The sequence below is a fragment of the Pocillopora verrucosa genome, chromosome 7, assembly GCF_036669915.1.
Source record: "Pocillopora verrucosa isolate sample1 chromosome 7, ASM3666991v2, whole genome shotgun sequence".
NCBI lineage: Eukaryota > Metazoa > Cnidaria > Anthozoa > Scleractinia > Pocilloporidae > Pocillopora > Pocillopora verrucosa.
Window position 1 is genome coordinate 20,134,600 of NC_089318.1, and position 20,255 is coordinate 20,154,854.

The 20,255-nt window shown below is 37.1% G+C and overlaps 3 protein-coding genes and 1 non-coding gene across 4 annotated transcripts; 1 reads left to right on the top strand and 3 right to left on the bottom strand.

Annotated features, from left to right (window-relative positions):
- Positions 1-1,010: 1,010 nt before the first annotated feature.
- Positions 1,011-10,016, bottom strand: LOC131781785 (tubulin--tyrosine ligase-like protein 12). Its single transcript, XM_059098499.2, has 3 exons — positions 9,036-10,016; positions 6,588-7,557; positions 1,011-5,853 (listed from the first exon to the last, which is right to left on the bottom strand). The coding sequence occupies exons 1-3, from the start codon at positions 10,002-10,004 to the stop codon at positions 5,282-5,284; spliced, it is 2,511 nt and encodes an 836-aa protein (XP_058954482.2). The 5' UTR covers positions 10,005-10,016; the 3' UTR covers positions 1,011-5,281.
- A 149-nt stretch (positions 10,017-10,165) lies between these two features.
- Positions 10,166-15,245, top strand: LOC131781787 (E2F-associated phosphoprotein). Its single transcript, XM_059098502.2, has 5 exons — positions 10,166-10,307; positions 11,731-11,867; positions 12,482-12,772; positions 13,862-14,042; positions 14,598-15,245. Exons 1-5 carry the CDS (start codon positions 10,183-10,185, stop codon positions 14,887-14,889), a joined length of 1,026 nt encoding a protein of 341 aa, XP_058954485.2. The 5' UTR covers positions 10,166-10,182; the 3' UTR covers positions 14,890-15,245.
- Positions 15,246-15,856: 611 nt separating this feature from the next.
- LOC131781827 (uncharacterized) lies at positions 15,857-17,506 on the bottom strand. Its single transcript, XM_059098542.2, has 4 exons — positions 17,267-17,506; positions 16,967-17,027; positions 16,756-16,859; positions 15,857-16,520 (listed from the first exon to the last, which is right to left on the bottom strand). The coding sequence occupies exons 1-4, from the start codon at positions 17,456-17,458 to the stop codon at positions 16,368-16,370; spliced, it is 510 nt and encodes a 169-aa protein (XP_058954525.2). The 5' UTR covers positions 17,459-17,506; the 3' UTR covers positions 15,857-16,367.
- Positions 16,620-16,691, bottom strand: Trnam-cau (transfer RNA methionine (anticodon CAU)). The gene has a single exon. It is a non-coding gene; the product is annotated as a tRNA-Met (tRNA).
- Positions 17,507-20,255: the final 2,749 nt, after the last annotated feature.

The following is a 20,255-nucleotide window of genomic DNA, read 5'->3' on the forward strand; positions in this document are numbered from 1 at the left end:
GCCTGCTTTAAGTGATATGAGTCCACTACATTTTTGATGGAGATGTGTCTCCTGTGCCAATTGTGTCTAAAATGAACTGAAACTTGGCTAAGTTTGTGTTCCTAGGCTGAGCTCTAGCAAAGCCTTTTTAACGAGTGGGTGACAGATTTGAGGTGGGAGGAGCCTTTTGGTATTTGGTGATTCTGGCTTGTGCAGAACTAAAGAATTAGTCGGCTGGTAGGGACTAAAGGTGGGGCAAAGGAAGATAATTTGAAAGGTTGATTTTCCATTGCTAGTTGACAGACTACTAATGCGAGCAAATTATCATACGAATCTATTGAAATCCAAACCAAGAAATTATAACTGCATCAAGTAATGAACAAGAGCTTGCAGCATATTGCTGATGGGAAGCTGATAGCTGCATGACATTATTGTACATGTCGACCATCAACTGTAGAGGTCAAGTGAAGCTTGATATCTTCATCCCCTTCAGTGGACATAATTCTTAACTCTCCCACGTGTGAAGAGGCAGTACATCAATTTAGCATTTTTTATTTTTACTTGACAATCATCACAGCTGAATTCAGTTAATGTAAAATGCTTAATTAGCAAAAAAATTCAGATAACTTCAAGGACTTTGTTCACATGTTGAACTACCATGACTTGGGTTAATATGTAGCCTATCATGCCATGATTACCATATAAATTCTCCCTAAAAAATTTCCATACATTATCCAGCAAACTGGTAATAAGAATACTCGCACTTATCAGGTAGAAGATGTTATCTAGATTTAACACCAAATTCTCATAATTAAGTAACTGGGAAAAGTGTTGCAGCTAAAGGGAGAATTAAGAATCAGATCTTTGGAGTTAAAGGGTTAATGGATAAGACTTTATTTTCAAGTGTCAATAATATCTGCCATTTGTTTGCTTATCCCGCTTGTGAGCAACATCATCAAAACTTAAATATAAAATTTGTATTCCACCCATGTCCGAGTAATATTCTCTACATATAAACACTCAGTCAAATGTGACATTGACAAATACATCAGTATTTTTATTCACATGCCAACCGTCAGAGTAGTACAAGTGGTAAGGACGTGAAGGTAGCAATTACCACACCTAACACTGCTAAGTTTAGCAGAACAATCAACTGGTTATATAATATATTACATTTAATTATTTGTAACAATTAGCTGATACAGTACAACTAGGTCTAACACACCCATGTAAGTCAGTTATTGACCAGATTATTTAAATATTCAATCTGTTGCATCACCATTGACCATATCAAATTTTGAAATTCAATAACACCGAGAAAGACAAAAGCAAATGAACACATATCAAATAAAAGCTCAGTTCTCTTGAGTTTTGCTATTTCAAATAGTGCCTTATTAAAAAGTGTTAAATAAGGCCCAGGTTGCACTAGAGCTTTCTTTGTTTGCTAAGTGAAAAGGGTGACCCCATGTTTGAATCTCTTTCTAGAAAGAGATGACTTTGTGATGGACATATGAATCAATCAGTAAAGTTTTGGTCAAAGGATATTAGTTAGACACAATTGCTGCCAAACTTTGGAAAGAGTGAAAATTATGCCAATTTTTGGTTTGTGAAAAATTGGAAAATATTTGAATTCACTCAAGTGCAACCTGGCCCTAAGACAAAATTTGTGTACTGGCTTCTTCAAAAGTTGTCCTAAATTAAATTATGGCGATGGCTAACAGATTCAAATTTAAATCAAGGGGAGACATCTGACCGGTTTTAACACTGATACCCTTCATGGAACTGCTACCAATACATTAAAAAGCTTTCCTATCATTCATGTATCACTATTTATCGTGAAATCTGCAGTACATTTTTAAACTGTTCTTGCCAAATGGTCATCTATGAAAATAACCAGGGACAGCAAAGATGATTTTGACACTTATAAATATGGTTCTTTTCATAATGATACTTGGTATGCACACCAATACTTTCAAGGCGATTTCAGATAATAGATTCCTTCCTGTGTCTTACATGACACAGGAATATAGGACATGAAAGCCCTTGTCACAAAATGCTTAGATTCTCAAAAAAGTCCAAAAAACATCCCTCCAACATCCGCTGAAGACTCTACTAAAAATGTATTATTTCAAATTAAAATGAACTTTTAAGTAGCAGCTCCAATGAAGGCCAATTCAACAATTCAACACATTTTAACACCCCACAAATTACAAATTAGATTAATTGTGGGTGCTACTATTAAACCACACCTTCACCTTAGTTCTAAACATTTAATTTTAAGCCTACTACCAAAACAAAAATGAATTGCTACCTCACATTGTGGAGAGGCAATAACAGTTGCATCTCCTTGGGAAAATGATTACAACTTAATCAATTTTCCCTCACAAACAGAACTTAAAAATTACAGTTCTTACAAATGCACTCTGAGTAACAAAGAGTAATTCACTTAAATATTACTTTTAAGGCTAACTTAGGTTCATCTGGGCAGAAAGAATCTAAGACATTAATATACATTAACTGCAAAGTCCAAGCAACACTTTTCCAATCAAACTGGGGAGGGTTTACCTCTTGGATGGCAAATGCCAAATCTACAAGCAGCCTTTTATCTTTTACAGAAATTCTTTCTTTTGCAGGTGTTCAATTTGAAAACAGGGGTGCCAAAGAACACAAGAAACAAGCTAACACGTTTTTTTGTTTGTTTTACTTGCTCTTCTGACATCCTGCCCCCCACAACCCCCTTTCTGTAAGGGATACACTTGTCAGTTGTTAGCATTCTGAAATAATCCCATCTGAGAAACACTGCTTGCAATGATGTAATGAGGCAAGAAAACTTCCTAATTTGCCACAACAAAAAGAAATGAAAAGACAGCAAAAGAACTCAAATCATCAGTGGCCAAAATTATCAATAACAACCATGCTCTTATGGACATTAACCTCCAATTTTGTTACTACTCTTGTTTTCATTGCGCACAAAATTAACTCTTGCAATAACGCCACACAATTACTGTAAATCCAAGCACACTTTTAATCAAGAGGTCTTTGAAATCGTAAAAAAAATTGAGATGGTCACCGGCTCAACATAACAAAGCTCATCACATTTTACACCAAACTTTCTAACAAATCAGATTACTATTGGACTAAATTTTTCAATTGCAATAACAGCCTAACAATCTCATCAATTTGTATCACACCTTTGTAAATATGCACTCAACATAAAATAAAGTTCTTCTTTCAAACATATATTATAAAATTACTGTATGTACGCCTTGATGCTGAAGTGTGGGTGAAAAATGCATAGTAAATATACCAAATATATTGAATCATAAATTAGACGATTACCCTATACATGGCACCAACCATTTTAATTGGTGTGCAATTATGAGTAATCACACAATGTAAATATATCCTACAACATGAATGAATTATGAATGGGCATTAATCTTTTTAAGGCAAAAAATATTTTACAAGTAAGAGAATATGTAACAATTGAAAACAACCTAGTATTTAAAAATTTCAATTCAAATGTATATGAAGAAAAAGAACTGGACTGTCTTTAACCCTTTAATTGCCATGAGTGACCAAAATAGAATTTCTCCTAACAGTATCAACACGATATCAAGCAGACAAGTGGTGAGAATAAATAAAAACATAAATTTGGGGATTATCAGTTAATCCAATACCAAATTCTCCAAGTTAACATCATGCAAACTCTATGACAGACAATAAGGAGACTTATTCATGATATCTTGGGAGTGAAAAGGTTAAACTTTCCAACAATTACCAAGGGAAGGGCCCACAAATACGCTTGATCTCTTTTTTTCTGGAATAACTTAAGCTTACAAATCAAGGGTGTTAACCCTTTAAACCTTACGAAGGACCAGCATGTAATTTCTCCTCACAGTAATACTGCTAAGTCATTCACTAACCCTTAGATGCCCAGATCAAACTTGTAGTTCTCCTGTCAACCATAGAATTCTTTTAATGTTAGTTCAGATAATTAAGTAATAGATCAACTAGTTATCCCCAAATTGATATTTTTCCTTCTTCTTGTCACTTATCTGGTCGATATTGTATTGGTATTGAAAGGAGAAATTTTGTCTTGGTCACTTATAGGAGGTAACCCTTTAACTCCCAAGATCTCATCAGTAATTATCCTTACTGTCTGTTAGTTTGGAGAATTTGGTATTGGATCAACTAGTAATCCCCTCATTGATATTTTTCTTTATTCTCATCACTTGTCTATTTGATATTGTATTAATGTTGTTAGGAGAATTCTGTCTCATGGGACACGATTCTTGATCACTCATGGGAGTTAACAGGTTAAAGGGTGAAGATAATGAAAATAACAGACATGTCAGTAGCAAAAGACTTGTACAGGGAAGAGTAAAGAAAATATGGATACTGATGTTAGGGTGTAGAGGGTTAAAAGTAGTAACTGGTAAGTATGGTATTTGGTGTGAGAGCTTCATGGATAAAATGCAGTTAAAATGCTGTATCAAGCTTTTTGATGACTTGAATGTCCATATACATGAATCAGCTGGTGAATCTGTTCCGATGTGAGTTTCATATTTTGTATAGTACCTAACTTAAAAAGAACTGAGGTTATCTGCAGATTTTGATCCACATTGGGATGTTAGAGATTTCCAAGATGGAATTTCCAGAGAAAAGTTCAAACAGCAGTCTAGGAATGGTATAGTGCATCATTCATACCTGCAACTTGTACAAGAATGATCTCAGCAATTTATCTCCTATGTAGTAGCTCTCCATCAGATGATAACATTGACGCAAACTGTTCTAAAATTAAACCAGAAAACTACAAACTATTTTACAACTGAAAAATCAGTGCAGTGGATAAGAAATTTTCATATTTCTGTGATGACTTATCAATGGCAAGTTTCACTTTTATAAAGATAAAGGGTTACTCATGCAAAAGTTATCTACCAACATTGTAAGGAATTGTCTAGATGAACATCTTTCTTATAACTTTTTTCACCAAAAAATCACACAATCAAATCAGGTTGTTTCCTTCAGCTTCATCACTGTGTAATCATGGCATTACTTATCTAAGTCTCTTAAGACAGATCATATCTAAATTACATCATTCATGAGAAGTCTATACTACAGCAAAATACTTTTCCTAAATGTAAAACAAAAAAATCCTTGCCTGTGTACAACATCTAAGATACTATGTACATGATCATTTACTGCTGTTATTTACTTACACGTACACACTAATCAAGATCATAATTACATGTGTCAATACCTTAAAAACTTTGAAAAACTGCATCTCTGGAAAAAAACTTCAGCCTTCTCTCACTGAAATCTGGCTGATGTTTGAACTCTCTGAACACTCCCCATTCTGTCCATATGCCGTGAACAGTACATCAGCAAAACATTTTTGGCTATCAAACTTTGGCGTAGGATCAATGCCAATGATCAGAGGCTCAAAAGTGTCTTTCAGTAGTACATCTACACCGTACACAGCACAGAGTTCTCTTCCACTGCGTCCTTGAAAGGCTGAAAGACTTGGTGCCACAGCATAAAACAGCTTTGCAATGCTCTCGTGAATCACGGACTGGATTGCATCCCAAGTGATCTGCTTCTTTGTCAAGTAATTAGAGCCTAAGTGTTTTAAGAACTCCTCATGAGTCACTTTGAGGTTTAATGTCCCATTCTTCTTTGGCTCAGTGCTACTACATACAAGATCTGAAGATTCAAACTCATCAAAAAAAACATTTGGGTTATGCTCTTTCTCAGCCACCTCAACATGAGGTGTGTTGTGTATCAAGAGTTGCAGAGGTTTCAATGATTTCACTGTGACTGAATACTGGAGACAGAAACGCCTCTTCTTGTAAAAAACTGTCTCAAAGCAATCTGAAATGGAAAAAAAAATAAACAACTATTGACACAATCAAGCCCAGTACTGTTGATAGAATATTGCTCATGAGAAATGATTATATAGATCTGACTGGGAAACTATTTAAGTTTTTAATTTATATAAAGATTAAAAAAAAATAAACAAAGGATAACAAAAATGTTGTGTTAGTGATTACAGCAAACTGGATTCTGCAGCAGTCACTGCAGTTTGTGTTCAAGTTGGGTTGAGTCTCTGTTGTGTTCCCTAAGCAAGAGACTTTCCTCTGGAGAGACCTGATTACACTTTAAGCTGATGACAATTAAAACACTTAGATGTGTAAATCAAGTGAGGCCAGCATCATGATGCCATAGATCCGCAAAAGCTCGGAAAACTAAATTATCGTAGCATACCTGGCCTCACTTGATTTACGCGTCTGACTTTATAACACTATGCTACTCAAGGACAACATCCAACGCTTGATAAATTAAAACGCTGTTGGATGAATTGGGAGACCATAAGAAAGATGACTTTATTCATTTTGCAACAGTCCTGGGACCAAGAAAAAATTGTGAGTTGCTCTGAGAAATTGAAAGTCTGACCTTCCTTCCTTGCTCTACCACTGAGCCACAGAAACAGTGAGAAGCTTGGCCATTGTTAGGTTCATCACAGTGTAAATAAAATAGAATAGATGGCAGATTTTGTGCTTGTACATGAAATAATGACAGATATTTGAAAACATGTGAGTACTTACATGGAGAAGCTACCAACTGTCCCATCTCTGTACACCTGATGACTCTGCGTAGATCACTGGTCACAATGGGTGGTATACTGAGAGTGCTTGGATCTGCTGCTCTTAAAATCCAGTAACTGGCTATGCCATGGGTGTAGTGATCAGCACACAAAGCTGGCAACTGCTGTGACAGGTCATAAGAAACTGGGAACCAAGGTACATTGCCCCAAACCTGTTGAACTTGCTTAGAAAGCAGTTGGCGATGAAGTAGGTGTTCTTCTCCAGCAAGTCGGTTAACTCTTGCCTCAGAGCCAACCTTCTTGCCCAAAGTATTCCATTTCTCAAGCCAAACCGCTTCAGCTTCTGACATAGATTCTACAATGGTACAGCCTAAATCTCTCAGAACTGGCCTCTTCTCCTTTCCATTTGTCTCCATAAAGAATTTCAGATTCAGTTTTTTGCCCTTCAATTGAAGACAGTTCTGACTTGCTGCAGGTGTTTCTAAAGAGCTTACATTGATCACAATATTGTTTTCTTTGGCTGCTAGTGGAAACTTTGAAAGTTCAACCACAAACGCTGTTGGAACACTCTCAGGCAAGGAAGGACTGAAAGCCAAAAGTCGTCCTTCTCTTTGCAGATTTGTTTCTGTTCCACTCAGGGCAGGACAAAAATTCCTAGTACACATTTCTCCTTTGTCTAAATCCCTAATAGGCCAAAGAAGGGAGTAGAAGACTCCAGTTGCAGAAAAAGCAAAAGGTGAACATTTAACATTAGGTTGAGTATTATGAACAATAGCAGATCCAAATTTATCCATGATGTACCAAACAGGTTTGCGTTTATCACCCTCTGGCGTCACTACCTGATAGGTCTGGTTGTAATACCACATATTGTTTAAGACACTGCTTAGTTCAAAGTCACTTCTTTGATCCTTCTCTCTTGCTTGATCAGAAATCTCTTTTTCTGTTAAATGTTTTTCTCCTTTGATCAAAACCTGAAATTGGGAAGAGAAACCAAACAAGTTCAAGGCAGAAGTTTTGAAAGGAGAAATACTGAGCATACAAGATTTAGCAGATAATTCTGTTGGTTAAATTAGTCTAGTTTCGTGAATCCTTGAGAGCACTTGTTTTGCAACATCATTCTCAAGATTTTTTTTTTTTCAACTGAAACCTTCAAAGCACAGGAGTATTGCCATTGTCTTCTCCACTTTCTCTCTGAGAAGTAATTAATAACTTCAGTGACATGAAACCTTTTAAGTACACGTATATCAACATTATCAATATTTCCTATTCGAGACAAGATTAACCAATATATTCTCCAAACACTGTTAAAACACAGATAAAACCCTAACATAATTCTGTACAAAGAAATACATAGAAGTAAGAGACAGAGAAGACAGCTACCGATCAGATGTCTGGATCTAAATGATTAAAACAAATTTCAAGTTTAAGTTATACCCTATCATTGAATTGTCACTTGCCACAGTTGAATGATTTAGAAAAAAAAAAAGCAAAACTCCTTCTTTATTGCTTTTGGGCTTTTGTCTCTTTAATAAATGGACTTTCACTTCACAATAACATATGCTGTAGGGTGTTTTCAGCAAAACACATTAACCATTCTCATTTCTCAGCCAAATTTATTCCAAAATGGCCACAACAGTGGCTTTTATCACAGTTCCACGCAAATGGAATGTGGAGGGTTGGCAATATATCAAATTCTATGCTGTAACATGATCACTCAACCACTACAGGTAGCAAGATCTTTCATTAGCTTCCCTATGAAGCAGATTTTGTTACTTTCGCCGGAGGCTTCTCAAAGAGACATTTTTAATTAGATTGTCAGCATCTGTACACACCGAAAATTGCCAACTACAGGTGTGGCTCCGATTGTGACGGAAAAAAAATCTCCTGAGTACACACTGAGATATTTATTTAACTGTATTTTAAGATGTTTGTATTGATATGAGTGCACGGGTGGAATTTCTACAAAAGTATTCAAAGAGCAATTATAATTCGGCAACCTAAACTTGTCACTCGGTATCTCTCAAATACAAAAGATTCAAAATGACAGAATACAACTGAAATACGGTCACTTCAAAATCGCCTAACAATTGAAAAGCGAACCAAACTTCCCAGAAAAATGTTCAGAATGATGTAACAAACTTTATTGAAAAATGCAAATATTGGATCGATTATAAAGAATACGTTTACGCACTTGACTCTTGATGGCAAAGCCACTTAGAACGAAAACAGTAAATTTTCTGTTTGCGTTAATATTGGCCGTAATAGGTAAAGTGTACTCCATCAAATTTGTACGACTTTACGGATTTCATTGTAATTAGTTAATAAATACCTTACATCTTTGACACGATCGAAGCGAGTGTCACCCTAAGAATTTTGGAATGACGATTTTGTCACGCTTGCTTCGAGAGAAAATACGCTATTTACTCAAGATCAAATCGAGAAAACTTACTGGCCACAACTCCGATTCTTCGTTCTCTGGTTTTTGAAGCGTCATGACCAAAACTCCAGGTGAATCAAATGTCCAAAAAGACTCATCCGGGCAGACATTGCCATAAAACTCGCCATCGATGATAGGGGCAGATCCTTTCAGGCCAAGAGTCCACCGCTTCGTAGTCAATTTGCTCACAACATCCCGCTTTTTTACCGTTACTGGAATAGACACTAGCACGGTCATAGCGCCCTCTTCTTCCTCCGACCAACTGTACGAAGAGGTCGTGCCATAACCAAAGCCCATCGACTCAGGGTACTCCTCTTTCTCCCTTTTGTACCGGGAATACATCTTTTCAATGTATTCCTCCGAAAGTAATTTTGCTTTCTCCATTCCAACGCCGTGAAGAAAGCCAGTTTTGAATTCCTCGAAGGTCATAATTTTTGACCTGTTAGATTTCGACGATTTTTTAGTTTCATAAGAATCGTCCGTGATTTGACACAAAGCTTCAATTAGATCACCGTCGGTAGCCTCAAGCGCTTCTTTAGCTTTTTCTTCGTTAATTCCACCGATTTGCGACAGAACCAGAGAGCTGTCTAATAGAGCTTCCCCGGCCGCCTCGTCGTCAGGGTTGTTTTCTTTGTGCCCAAGCATTTCCTTCACTCTTGTCAAAAGTTCCGGAGATTTTTCCAAAGATTTCTTCGCAGCCGCACTGCCATCGCTGGACCAAGCATGCTCGATGAGAAACACGTCGCCGAGTTTTTGCAAAGCCCGTCTGGCGTGTAGAGACCAACGACCCAAAGAGACAAATTGTTCGTCTTTGTGCAGCTCAAATGCCTCTGTGGCGTCGCAACTTGGAATAGGCGCTAGCTTTTTGTAAAGTCTTTCCCATAAGTGTTCCGGTAAACCGATTGAGAGTAGTTGTGGTCGATGAAGAGCAAGGAAATCTTCCCAGCCAATGCACGTGGTCTTCGCAGAAATCGACGCCATTTTCGCACCCTCCCAACAATTACTTCGAGGTCGTTTATTTATCAGGACCGATCAATAATAGATTCTCAGTACCTGTAAATGAAGATTTCTATTGATAAGTAGTACGAGAAAACTGATATAGATCAAGTATGTGTTCGCCCCAGTCTCCACTGTGTCGAGATCGAAGACGAGATATTAAATGTGGCGAGTAACCTCCGCTCAGGCGAAGAAAATCATGAATTTTCCCAAGAAAATTATGTTGGATGAAGAAGATCCTTACAATATTGGAGGTTATAGCAGCTCAGACGATGGCGGAAACGAGAGGTACTTCAGTTAATCTCAGCTTTGCAAATACTCCTTCGGACTTCGATGAAATGCTTTTCGGGATACATGTAATAGAGACGGTCTTTACGCGATCGCCTGGTTTCCGTGTGTTTCGGCCAAAAACTTACAAATTTTAACACAGACGTGCGTCAATGCTCAGGAAATATGCCGGTATTGTCACCGTCTGGATTCTACTCTGTAAAAATGGTTGTATACAGTCGCATTTTGTTTCCAAAAAATGTGCGAATGACGTAAAATGAAACGCCATGCGACCCTTAGTGACGATTTCCTGGTTAAGAAGGAATGACAAGGATTTACATGGCTTATCCATCTGTCGTTTGGTTTAAAATTTATCCGTTTCTTGGTAGCAAACACTCCCTCTTACACAAAATTTTGATGCACCTTCAGCTTCTGTGGTTATTTTTGCGAGTTGCATTTTTTTCATCTTTAAAAGGAAGAGGTTAAACTGGCAGCTTTACAATAGCTGAAATAATGAAAATGGATACAGAACCTTTGTCAATCATTTTTGACAGTTTCTGCTGATGTAAATCGTTAAGCAGGAAAGAAAAGTTTGCACCAAGAGAGAAAATTTACACAAGATTTGACTAAAAAATTAAATTAAAAGAAGCTTTCAGCTGCAGTTAGTGCAGCAGTGCATATAATTTGTTTTGAGAGATATTTTATCCACACTCTTAATCTGTATGGAGAATTTATTTCTGAATTGCAGTTGTAATATCTCTGTCAGTGTGTGGTTTAGCATGTGATCTAGAAATTTCCTGAATGCCTGTCACCTGCTCTCAGCCCTCTTTTGTTTCAATGCAAAATTCTTCCTTTTTCTTTGTTTGTTTCACACTATTACATTCAATCATCTTTACCCTTAGTCCTGAGAAATATAAGCCAGCAAAGACATTACATTTTCTGACTGTGAAGAACCAGTTATGAATGCCCTCCTTGCATTCGGATCAAGCAGCCTTTTGAGTTGTTATTCTCAAAGGGTCACATTCTGGCTAATTATCTCGTCGCCAGTATTTTGCTATTGTGGCAAGCGTTTAGTACTCGTACTAAATCTTATCGATTAGGATTATAAGAAAATGTAACAGATGTATGATCTGAGGAGAGTTGGTGGCTGAACTGAATTATGCTTGCATAGCTTGCCAAGTAAATATGGCATATCACAAAGCAACGGGCCTTCAGAGGAGTCTGGGGGCACGTATCTGTTTGCCCAGAAAAAATATTGAAATTTGAAACTTCTTAGACATATTTCTAGCATTCTGAGACATATTTTTTTGGCCAGACATAAATGTTAGAATCAGTTAAAAAATATTTCTTTTCTGTCTTTGATCACAATTCAAAAACAGCTCCTCTGATTTAAAGACAACCCTAATCACTTTTTGAATGAAGTTTTTTTTTTCTTTGCTGTCAGCTCTGATGACGAGTTTGCCACAGAGGAATTATTAAAAGATCAAAAGCAAGAAACAGGAAGCAGCAGCGAGGATGAGTTTGAGAAGGAAATGGATCTTGAGCTGGAAAGTATGATAAAAAGTTATACAGGAGATCATGGTAAACAGTTTATTTAACCCTTTAACTCCCAAGATCTAATTGTTTACTCTCTCTATCAGCTACAACACACTTCTTTATGAATTATATAGGAGAATCTGGTGTTAGATCAAAATAACAACTTCTGCCTGACAAGTTTGAATGTTCTCATTACCTTTTTGCTGAAAAATGTAGGGATATGGAGAGGTTACACATTTATCTTTTTAATTCCTTTATTGCTTTTGTGGAAAATTCTACTGTCACTTCACATGTATTATGAGTAGTTTTGTAAAACATCAGGGGATAGCTTCATTTTGAAAATAGCAACTGTCCTTTGCCAGAGAGGGCAACACCCCAAGAGGAGAAAAATAAGAACAACAAACAAAAAGAAAAAAATCAAGGGTATATGGTGGCAGAAGATCACACAGTCTGAAAATGGTGTATTTGATTGACTTAAATTTTCAAGGAATGATACAAATCACAATGAAGACATACTTCCTTTGACTGGAAAACTTTGTTGTTGATTTATTGTTGCAGTCTTGACTTGTGATATCTTTAATATCAACAGTGAATTTTTTTTTAATGTACTACAGTTGTTAAAAAGTAATATTATCTTAAAATGATGTTTTCCTTTTCAGAGGATCAAGGTAATCAGAATGCAAACATTACTGTAGGGAAAAGTGTAAATGATGCAACTTCAACCAGTAACAACACTCAAGATGGTGATGCTGCTGAAGACAACAATACCATGTATGCCGAAGACTACTTCAGTTCAGGTTCAGACGATGAACACCGAGTTGGTGGACAGCCTTCAAAATCCAAGGAAAGGAGGAAAATGTTAACCAATGATGAATTGTTGTATGATCCAGACATGGATGATGAAGATGAACAATGGGTGATTAGACAAAGACAGGACCACAGACAGAGAAGTATGATAACTAAAAACATCTTAATTTTGACGAATTGTTAACATAGCAGTATCCCATGCCAGATATCAAGTCAACTTCATTTTCAATAAAGGAAATAATCATGAACCCAAGAAACTCCTAATTGTGAGATAAATTCTCCTCATAAGTAACATAGGCAATTTGTAGAGAACAGTATGGGGAAATTGCATACTGATGTTAGGGTGTAAGGGGTTATTTTATAATAAACTACTTGACAGCTTGCCGGTACAAATTGTACCTTAAATTCTCTATTTAACCAGCAACCTTTGAGTCCTCCTTCCTCTTATCCATGATATACATTTGATATCAGAGATTAGTGAATTCCTACTATTACAAAGAATTATCCCTCTAAATTTTGATGGCTTGTGAAGCCATTTTTTCTTGTCAAATTTAGTAGCGGAGCCCATATTCACCCAATGTAGTAAATCCTCCTGTTACCCTTTTCACTCCCATGAATGACCAAGTAGGAATTTCTCTTTACAATATTAGTACTATATTAAGCAAACGGGTGATGAGAATTGAGAAGATATCAATTAACCCTTTGAGTCCCACTAGTGATCTAGACAGAATTTCTCCTTACACTATCAGTACAATATCAAGCATACAAGTAATGAGAAAAAGAAAAATATCAATTAGGGGATTATTGGTTGATCTAATTCCAGATTCTCCAAACTAACATTATATGAATTGTATGGCAGACAGTAAGGAGAATTTCTAATGAAATCTTGGGAATTAAAGGGTTAAGGAGTAATTATTTCATTTAGCACCAAATTCTCAGCACTAACTTCATAAGAGATCCATGGCAAACAGTAAAAATAGTCACTAATGAGATCTTGGGAGTGAAAGGGTTACTCACTACTCTTCTCCTGCTACTGCATTACGTAATGCAGACCTTACTACTGTGGTAGAATCACATTGATAGTACTTGCCATGGGTATGTATTGTATATAGACTCCTGGCAAACATTTTATGAGGACTTTTCAAGACTTACACTTCTGTTAAAAGAAGGAACCACTTGGATACCATAATGTATAACCATGAAACATTTCCTTTCAACAACTTGAATTTTAGTACAGCAAAGAATAAACACAGTCAGAAGTACAGAGGAAAACCAAGAGGAAAACCAAGAGGAATCTTCAGCAAGTAAAAAGAAAACTAAAAAGTCCAAACAAAATGTGGAAAAAGTTCCTTCAAGTGATGCTATACTGACTTGTCCAGCATGTATGACAACACTATGCATTGACTGTCAGAGGTAAGTGGCAGAGTTTTCAGTTGCATGAAAGACAATTTATCCATTCTTAGTGTGCAAGTTGCAAAATTTTTGAAATGGGTTTTGAGTCTGGTAAATTGCACATATTTATTTTCCTGCACTGCAGTAACATTAACTTGTACACTATTATCAGAGAGACTTGTCTTACAAACTGCACTGAACCTCTTAAGTTGATGAAAATTCTGTTTTATTGGAGAATAGAAAAGTAAATAACTGCATCAAAATTTTGAAGTATGGTTCTGAATTTTTTCATTTTGGACACAGGTAAATTGCACTCTATTTTCAAAGAGCAACCTTTGCATCATCACTTTGTTGGTTTCATTGTTAAAAAGATGTTTTTTTTCATTTCTGGTGCATGTTAAAAAAAAACAAACAAATATGAATTGTACTAGCAAAGTAGACATTTTTTTAAAAAAATTCAGTAACTTTGGAGAACTTTCGTAGTATTGTCCCTAAAATTAGGGAATCTTCCAGTTGCTTTTACAAAGAGCAGGTTTAGAGAAAGACTTGCGTTTTGGTATCTTTTCTTCCTTGCAGACATGACATGTACAAAAACCAATACAGAGCTATGTTTGTTATGAACTGTAAAGTTGTTAAAGATGAAATTCTAAGATATGAGCCATCTCAACAACAAAAGCCGGGGAAGAAGCGAAAGAAAGCTCAGAAGGGAAAACTTGTTCAACTCACTAAAGACAGTGCAACCTCAGCTGACAGTTCCTTGTCAGAATGTTATCACCCTGTGGCTTGTACAGAATGCAACACAGAAATAGCTGTGTATGATGGTGATGAGGTTTATCACTTTTTCAATGTTTTGGCAAGCCATGCTTAATTAAAGATAGATCATAATAAATTATTTGTTTTGTGACCAGGACTTGGTGGTTGTTGTTTACTCCAAGGCAAAATGAAGTTATCTGTGGTTGAGAAAGATGCCTTTTGACTGCAATGTTTGTTGGATAGGAGGGTTGTACAGAATCTTTAGTTATTTTAAACCCTTTTCCCCCTAAGATTTCATTAGTAATTCTCCTCACTTTCTGCATACAATTGTCACAATATCAGTACATAGAATTTGGTAGCGAATCAACTAATAATCCCCTAATTGATATTTTTCTTCATTCTCACTTTCTTGTCTGCTTGTGGTGATATTGCACTGATATTGCAAGCTAGGAGAAGTTTTCTTGGTCATTCATCAGAGTTTAAGTGGTTAAGTATGGGAAGCAAAGGTTAAGTGTTGAAAACTGGTGAGAAATCTGCATTTTTTTTAACAAGCTGCATCAAGTGCTATTTCTGGGTGAGATCTAATGAAGGTGGCTATGTAAATTGCCACGACCAAACTGTTGTACGATAGTGATGAGGTTTATCACTTTTCCAATGTTCTTGCAAGCCATGATAATTAATTTTTAATTTTCTTCTTGGGCGTTATTGGTTGTGGTTTACTCAGAGACAAATTTGAGCTAATAAACAAATGAAAGTAAAGTTTTACTCTGGTGAACTGGTCGGCTTGTCAATAAAAACCGCCAAATTCTGTATAATCATTTCCTTAATAGAGCTTTTCAAGACGATCATCAAGCTGAAGGTGTCCTAAGGTAACTAGTTTATTCCTAGAGTCAACTTCCATTCACTGATATAGTCCATGTTTCTTGTGTCTGTTCAGCAATAGATCACAGGTGAATTAGAAAATGTGGTAAGAACAAGGAAGTGGCACACGAGGCACAGCAGTTTGTGACTGATGCATGTAAAAAGATTTTAAAAATTGTCGATGGTGCAGTCATCAATACGGCAGTAAACCACAAAATAGATTAAAGATGTCAGTGTCCTTGCTTTTATTTTTAATTTTACTTTCTTGGAAACACGCCTCCTTAAAAAAATGCTTCACACCCCTAGAAATACACTGCAATTAATCCTATCCTAACCAGTTTTTACATGTATCTTTTTAAAATTCTACTCATTCAATTTCGAGAAAACAAGAAAAAAAAATGCAAGGCTTGCGAGTTTTCACTGCAAATCTTCTTTCCTAACAATGTAAGTAAAATGGAGACGAAATAAGATGAAGAAGCTTTGTCTTCACAGGTTGACACAGGCTTCTGGCAAAAGTATTTGCCTTCACACATAAGCTTAAATGAGAAGTTTTCAAACAACCTACAAATTGAGGCATCGATCTTGAATTAGGAATGACATCGTCTCTTAACTGTGATCAAATGCTATCTAGGGCGTTTACGAACCGACTTGTTCGGTGTATCTGTGCGATCACTCTTAAGGCAAAACTTCTCCAACGGATTTCTTATCCTATTAAAATTAGACGTTTACCACTCAAAGTTCTATGTTTTTATTCTTTCTCATAGTGAGGTTGTCTTCATGGTTGGGCTCGTGTCCCTCGACATAACCAACCTTGGGATACTTTTCCAAGTACAGCTTCTTGAAGACTGTATCTAGGCGGTTGAGTTCAGCTTCCGATAGATCCTCCTGGATGATAAAAATAAAAATAAAGAAATGCGAAAAATAAAGGATAAAAAAAAAGGAATTAAAAAAAAAATTGGAGAAGATTGGAAAAGAAAAATGTTCTAGCAGAGCGAGGTTTTGATCCTCGGACCTCTGGGTTATGGGCCCAGCACGCTTCCTCTGCGCCACTCTGCTCGCTCAATTAATACGGGAAATATTAAATATAATATAAGTACGTATGACGTCATGCAGGCCTCACCAAATTATCATTGAGATCTTCCTCTGCCATAGACCATTTGGCTACAGCTCTTGATGCATCCTTGCCAGTGAACTTGTTGTAGGATCCTCCGGGTCCATAAGCTTCTACTCACAGAGGAGAAAGAAAAACAATTGCGGCATCTTTACTCATCAACTGACAAGTGGCAAATGGAAAGATGACAAACAGTAAGAAAATACGATCCAAGTCTTACTTTTCGATTCTGAGACATCGAATACAATCCCTTTGATCGCTACGTAGATGGGAAGATCAGGCTGGAAGCGAAAAAGATGACGAAGCAAAATTGAACAATAGAAAATTGAACATGGCATAGATCATGTCACTCGTCGTTGGCAGTCCAAATTGAGATTAGATATGTCACGTAATCTTTTTAGGGATTCCAATAACCTCTACACTGTACACCTTTGAAGATGACAACAGGTAAATAACTAGGAGATCGTGGAGATCAAATGCATCCAAATTAACCGACTTTAAAGTATAGAATATTACTTACATTCTTTCCGTCGTATTCCGACAGCTCTTCCTTCGTAAAAACTTTTGGCCCATCCAGACTCGCGTCGTTTCCCAATTCCTCAGAGAACGGCGAGTGGATTAAATCATCGTTCTTAAGGGTGATATCTACCGCCGCTAAAGAAATAATAAGGCTCGATAAAAACAGGAGCTGAACAAGAAAAATTTGCTCCATTTTGTCGTAGAGAACCGGAAAGTTTTACTCGTGCGTGACAGATCTACGGAGCACTTAGCAACTTGTCACGTGACCGGAAGTGATGATAATCATTTTCCCGCCAGACATGGTTTGATGCCACTCTGGTTTACAGATTTAATGAATGTAACCGAAGAAGTTACGATTCATAGACCCAACGTTTCGATACTCCTGTCTAGTGCCTTCATCAGGGGTGATCTAAACGCAGCAACAAGAGGTCTTTTTATATGATCACTAATTAGCGGCCTTTTTTTTCTGACGGCGTCAGGAAGCAAACCGCCATCGTCACTATTTTAAGGAGCGTGGGCGGAGTAATATGCCAAGCCTCCAAACAAAGGCGCTGGTGGTAACACCGATTAGTGGTGATAATTTTAGAATTATCCCACCCAACTGTATGGTTAGTTAGGCATGTGTGCTCCGCTAAAGCTGAATTTTCCTTTTTGCAAAAGATAACCGCTTTTTGATGCTCTTTTAAACGTGTACCAAACTGACGTTTGGCCTGTCCGATGTATTCGTTATCACAGTCATTGCAAGGAATAGAATAAACGGCGTCGGTTCGTTGTTCTTTCGTGACGAGATCCTTAGGTTTGGCGAAAATATACCCCAAAGTCCGAAAAGGTTTTTGAGGAACTTTCGCGTTGTGGCTATTCAAATTCTCTTAATGGGTTCCGTAACACCCTGAATGTAAGGAATAACAGCAAAACTAGTCGCTGGTTCCCTTTCATCAAGAGCGTTACTAGTTTTAACTGGTTTTTGGCAGTTACAGAGAAAGGTTTTTGTATAGCCATCTGTCCTTAGGACATTAGAAACATATTTCCTCTCCTCAGCCTTCGAATCGAGCGAAGATGGTAGACAGTCAGCCCTCCTAAGTAAAGTTTTGGCTACAGACTTTTTATGGCAAATAGGGTGGTGAGAATTGAAAGCGAGGTATTTGTCGGTGTGGGTAGGTTTACGGTAAACACTTGTCTCTACATTACGCTAAACCCCTCTGGACACATTTAAATCAAGAAAGGGCAAGTGTCTATCCTTTTCACGCTCAACTGAGGGTGAATTGGATCGACGGCTCTACTGAATTCAAAGGCAAAGTTTCCGTACAGCCCCATACTTCATTATGCATACAGTTCTTTGTTAGAAGAAAACAATAGCGCAAACAATAGATTACCTTTGGGACTATTTGCTTTGTTTTCAAGAAGTTGAATTTTTTTAAGTCTTTATTCAAACCTTCAAAAAATCGTCGTTTTTTAATGAAAAATTGCGCTTAATCGAGCCCAGATAACTCCTTGGAGGAAAGGTTCATGTCCCATTTATATTTCAGAGATGAGCCTGAATTAACAAGAGACCTCTTACTGAGCAAATGACGGAATTTTCTGTCGTGTTTCTCTCTCTGTTTGGTAAACGTCTGCAGTTCTTTCGAACTGCAGAACTCCTCGGCCCAGGAAGTTTCGGAGTTGTTAATCAAAGCAGAGAGTTCACTGAGTGAACGAGAGAATAACGTACGCAAACGTAGTATGGAACTGTGACATTCATCTATTCGTAGCTTAAGAAGAGAAAACCCAGTACGGACTATGAGCTTGTATCCTTTAGCACTCCGTAAAGGAGGCCGAAATCTCAAACTCGATGGAAGCACATAGTTTTCTTTACAACGGTGATTGAGATACAAATGACAGCGATACTAAGCAATGCGGACTCTGATGTTCGCGAGCCGGTTGACCCTTGTAACAACAGTCTGACCATACTTTTCTCGCAAATGAAATATATTAATGTCACACGGCAACCAGGTGGACAATCAGACATGGTTTGATGCTACTCTGGTTTACAGATTTAATGAATGTAACCGAAGAAGTTACAATTCATATACCCAACGTTTCGACACCCCTGTCTAGTGCCTTCATCAGGGGTGATCTAAACGCTGCAACAAGAGGTCCTTTATATGATCACTAATTAGCGGCCTTTTTTTCTGACGAGGTGTAAATAGGCGTCAGGAAGCAAACCGCCACAACGTTAAAGTTGTTCAAAAACCTTTTCGAACTTTGGGGCATATTTTCAAACCATGTCTGATTGTCCACCTGGTTGCCGTGTGAACTTTAATATATTTTCACGCCATTTTGCGCGTTGCCGCCGCCCGTCGCAAAGTTGTTTGTCAAGACTGAAGACCTAGCTAAGCGATAATCGAAGCTAACTTCCTGAAATATTTTTATTAAATATTGGCAACAAAGTATCTGGCGTGAACTTCGTAAGTACAGTTTATGATTAGTTCGTAACCATTTATGGGTCTTGTAGAGGTTGGAGTTAAAAGACTAATTAATACTTCTGTATTTTTGAAGCTAATTTAAGGCTTTACTTTAATCAGACGTTTCTTCGCGCTCTAGGGACTGAAAACCTCTTTGTGGGCTGAAAGGAGTGATTTGCCTCACAACACAAAATACCACTGCCAACTTTTTTACATGCACACATACATATTTATTCAAATTTATACAGTCGTTTTTGTTGGGAAAAGCAAAGGTTTATGTATTTGATACACATTTTAAAATTGCAACGTTTTTGAAAATGGTGTATCTACAAATGATACGAATAAATACGAAAATGGACTTTTGAGGTTAACGCTATTAACAAACTCCCCCTGTTACTAATACTAAAATGACTGCTACTAACAATGAACTGATTTGAGGTACCGCAAACTTATCTGTAAAGTTCACGTACTATACTCCTACCCTCCATTTGCTTTGAGCAATAATAATTTTCTCCTCTGTTTTTTGTCTAAATAGGTGGAAAGACGCAG

Excerpts from the sequence above, each read along its gene's own strand:
- LOC131781827 (XM_059098542.2), bottom strand. The coding sequence starts at position 17,458 with ATGGAGCAAATTTTTCTTGTTCAGCTCCTGTTTTTATCGAGCCTTATT. Across the intron at positions 16,860-16,966 it reads CGATGTCTCAGAATCGAAAA|AAGCTTATGGACCCGGAGGA; the intron begins GTAAGACTTGGA and ends CTCTGTGAGTAG. Across the intron at positions 16,521-16,755 it reads AAGATCTCAATGATAATTTG|GAGGATCTATCGGAAGCTGA; the intron begins GTGAGGCCTGCA and ends TTTATCATCCAG.
- LOC131781787 (XM_059098502.2), top strand. The coding sequence starts at position 10,183 with ATGTGGCGAGTAACCTCCGCTCAGGCGAAGAAAATCATGAATTTTCCC. Across the intron at positions 11,868-12,481 it reads AAGTTATACAGGAGATCATG|AGGATCAAGGTAATCAGAAT; the intron begins GTAAACAGTTTA and ends TTTCCTTTTCAG. Across the intron at positions 12,773-13,861 it reads ACAGGACCACAGACAGAGAA|TACAGCAAAGAATAAACACA; the intron begins GTATGATAACTA and ends CTTGAATTTTAG.
- LOC131781785 (XM_059098499.2), bottom strand. The coding sequence starts at position 10,004 with ATGGCGTCGATTTCTGCGAAGACCACGTGCATTGGCTGGGAAGATTTC. Across the intron at positions 7,558-9,035 it reads AAGAATCGGAGTTGTGGCCA|GTTTTGATCAAAGGAGAAAA; the intron begins GTAAGTTTTCTC and ends TCCCAATTTCAG. Across the intron at positions 5,854-6,587 it reads ACAGTTGGTAGCTTCTCCAT|ATTGCTTTGAGACAGTTTTT; the intron begins GTAAGTACTCAC and ends TTTCCATTTCAG.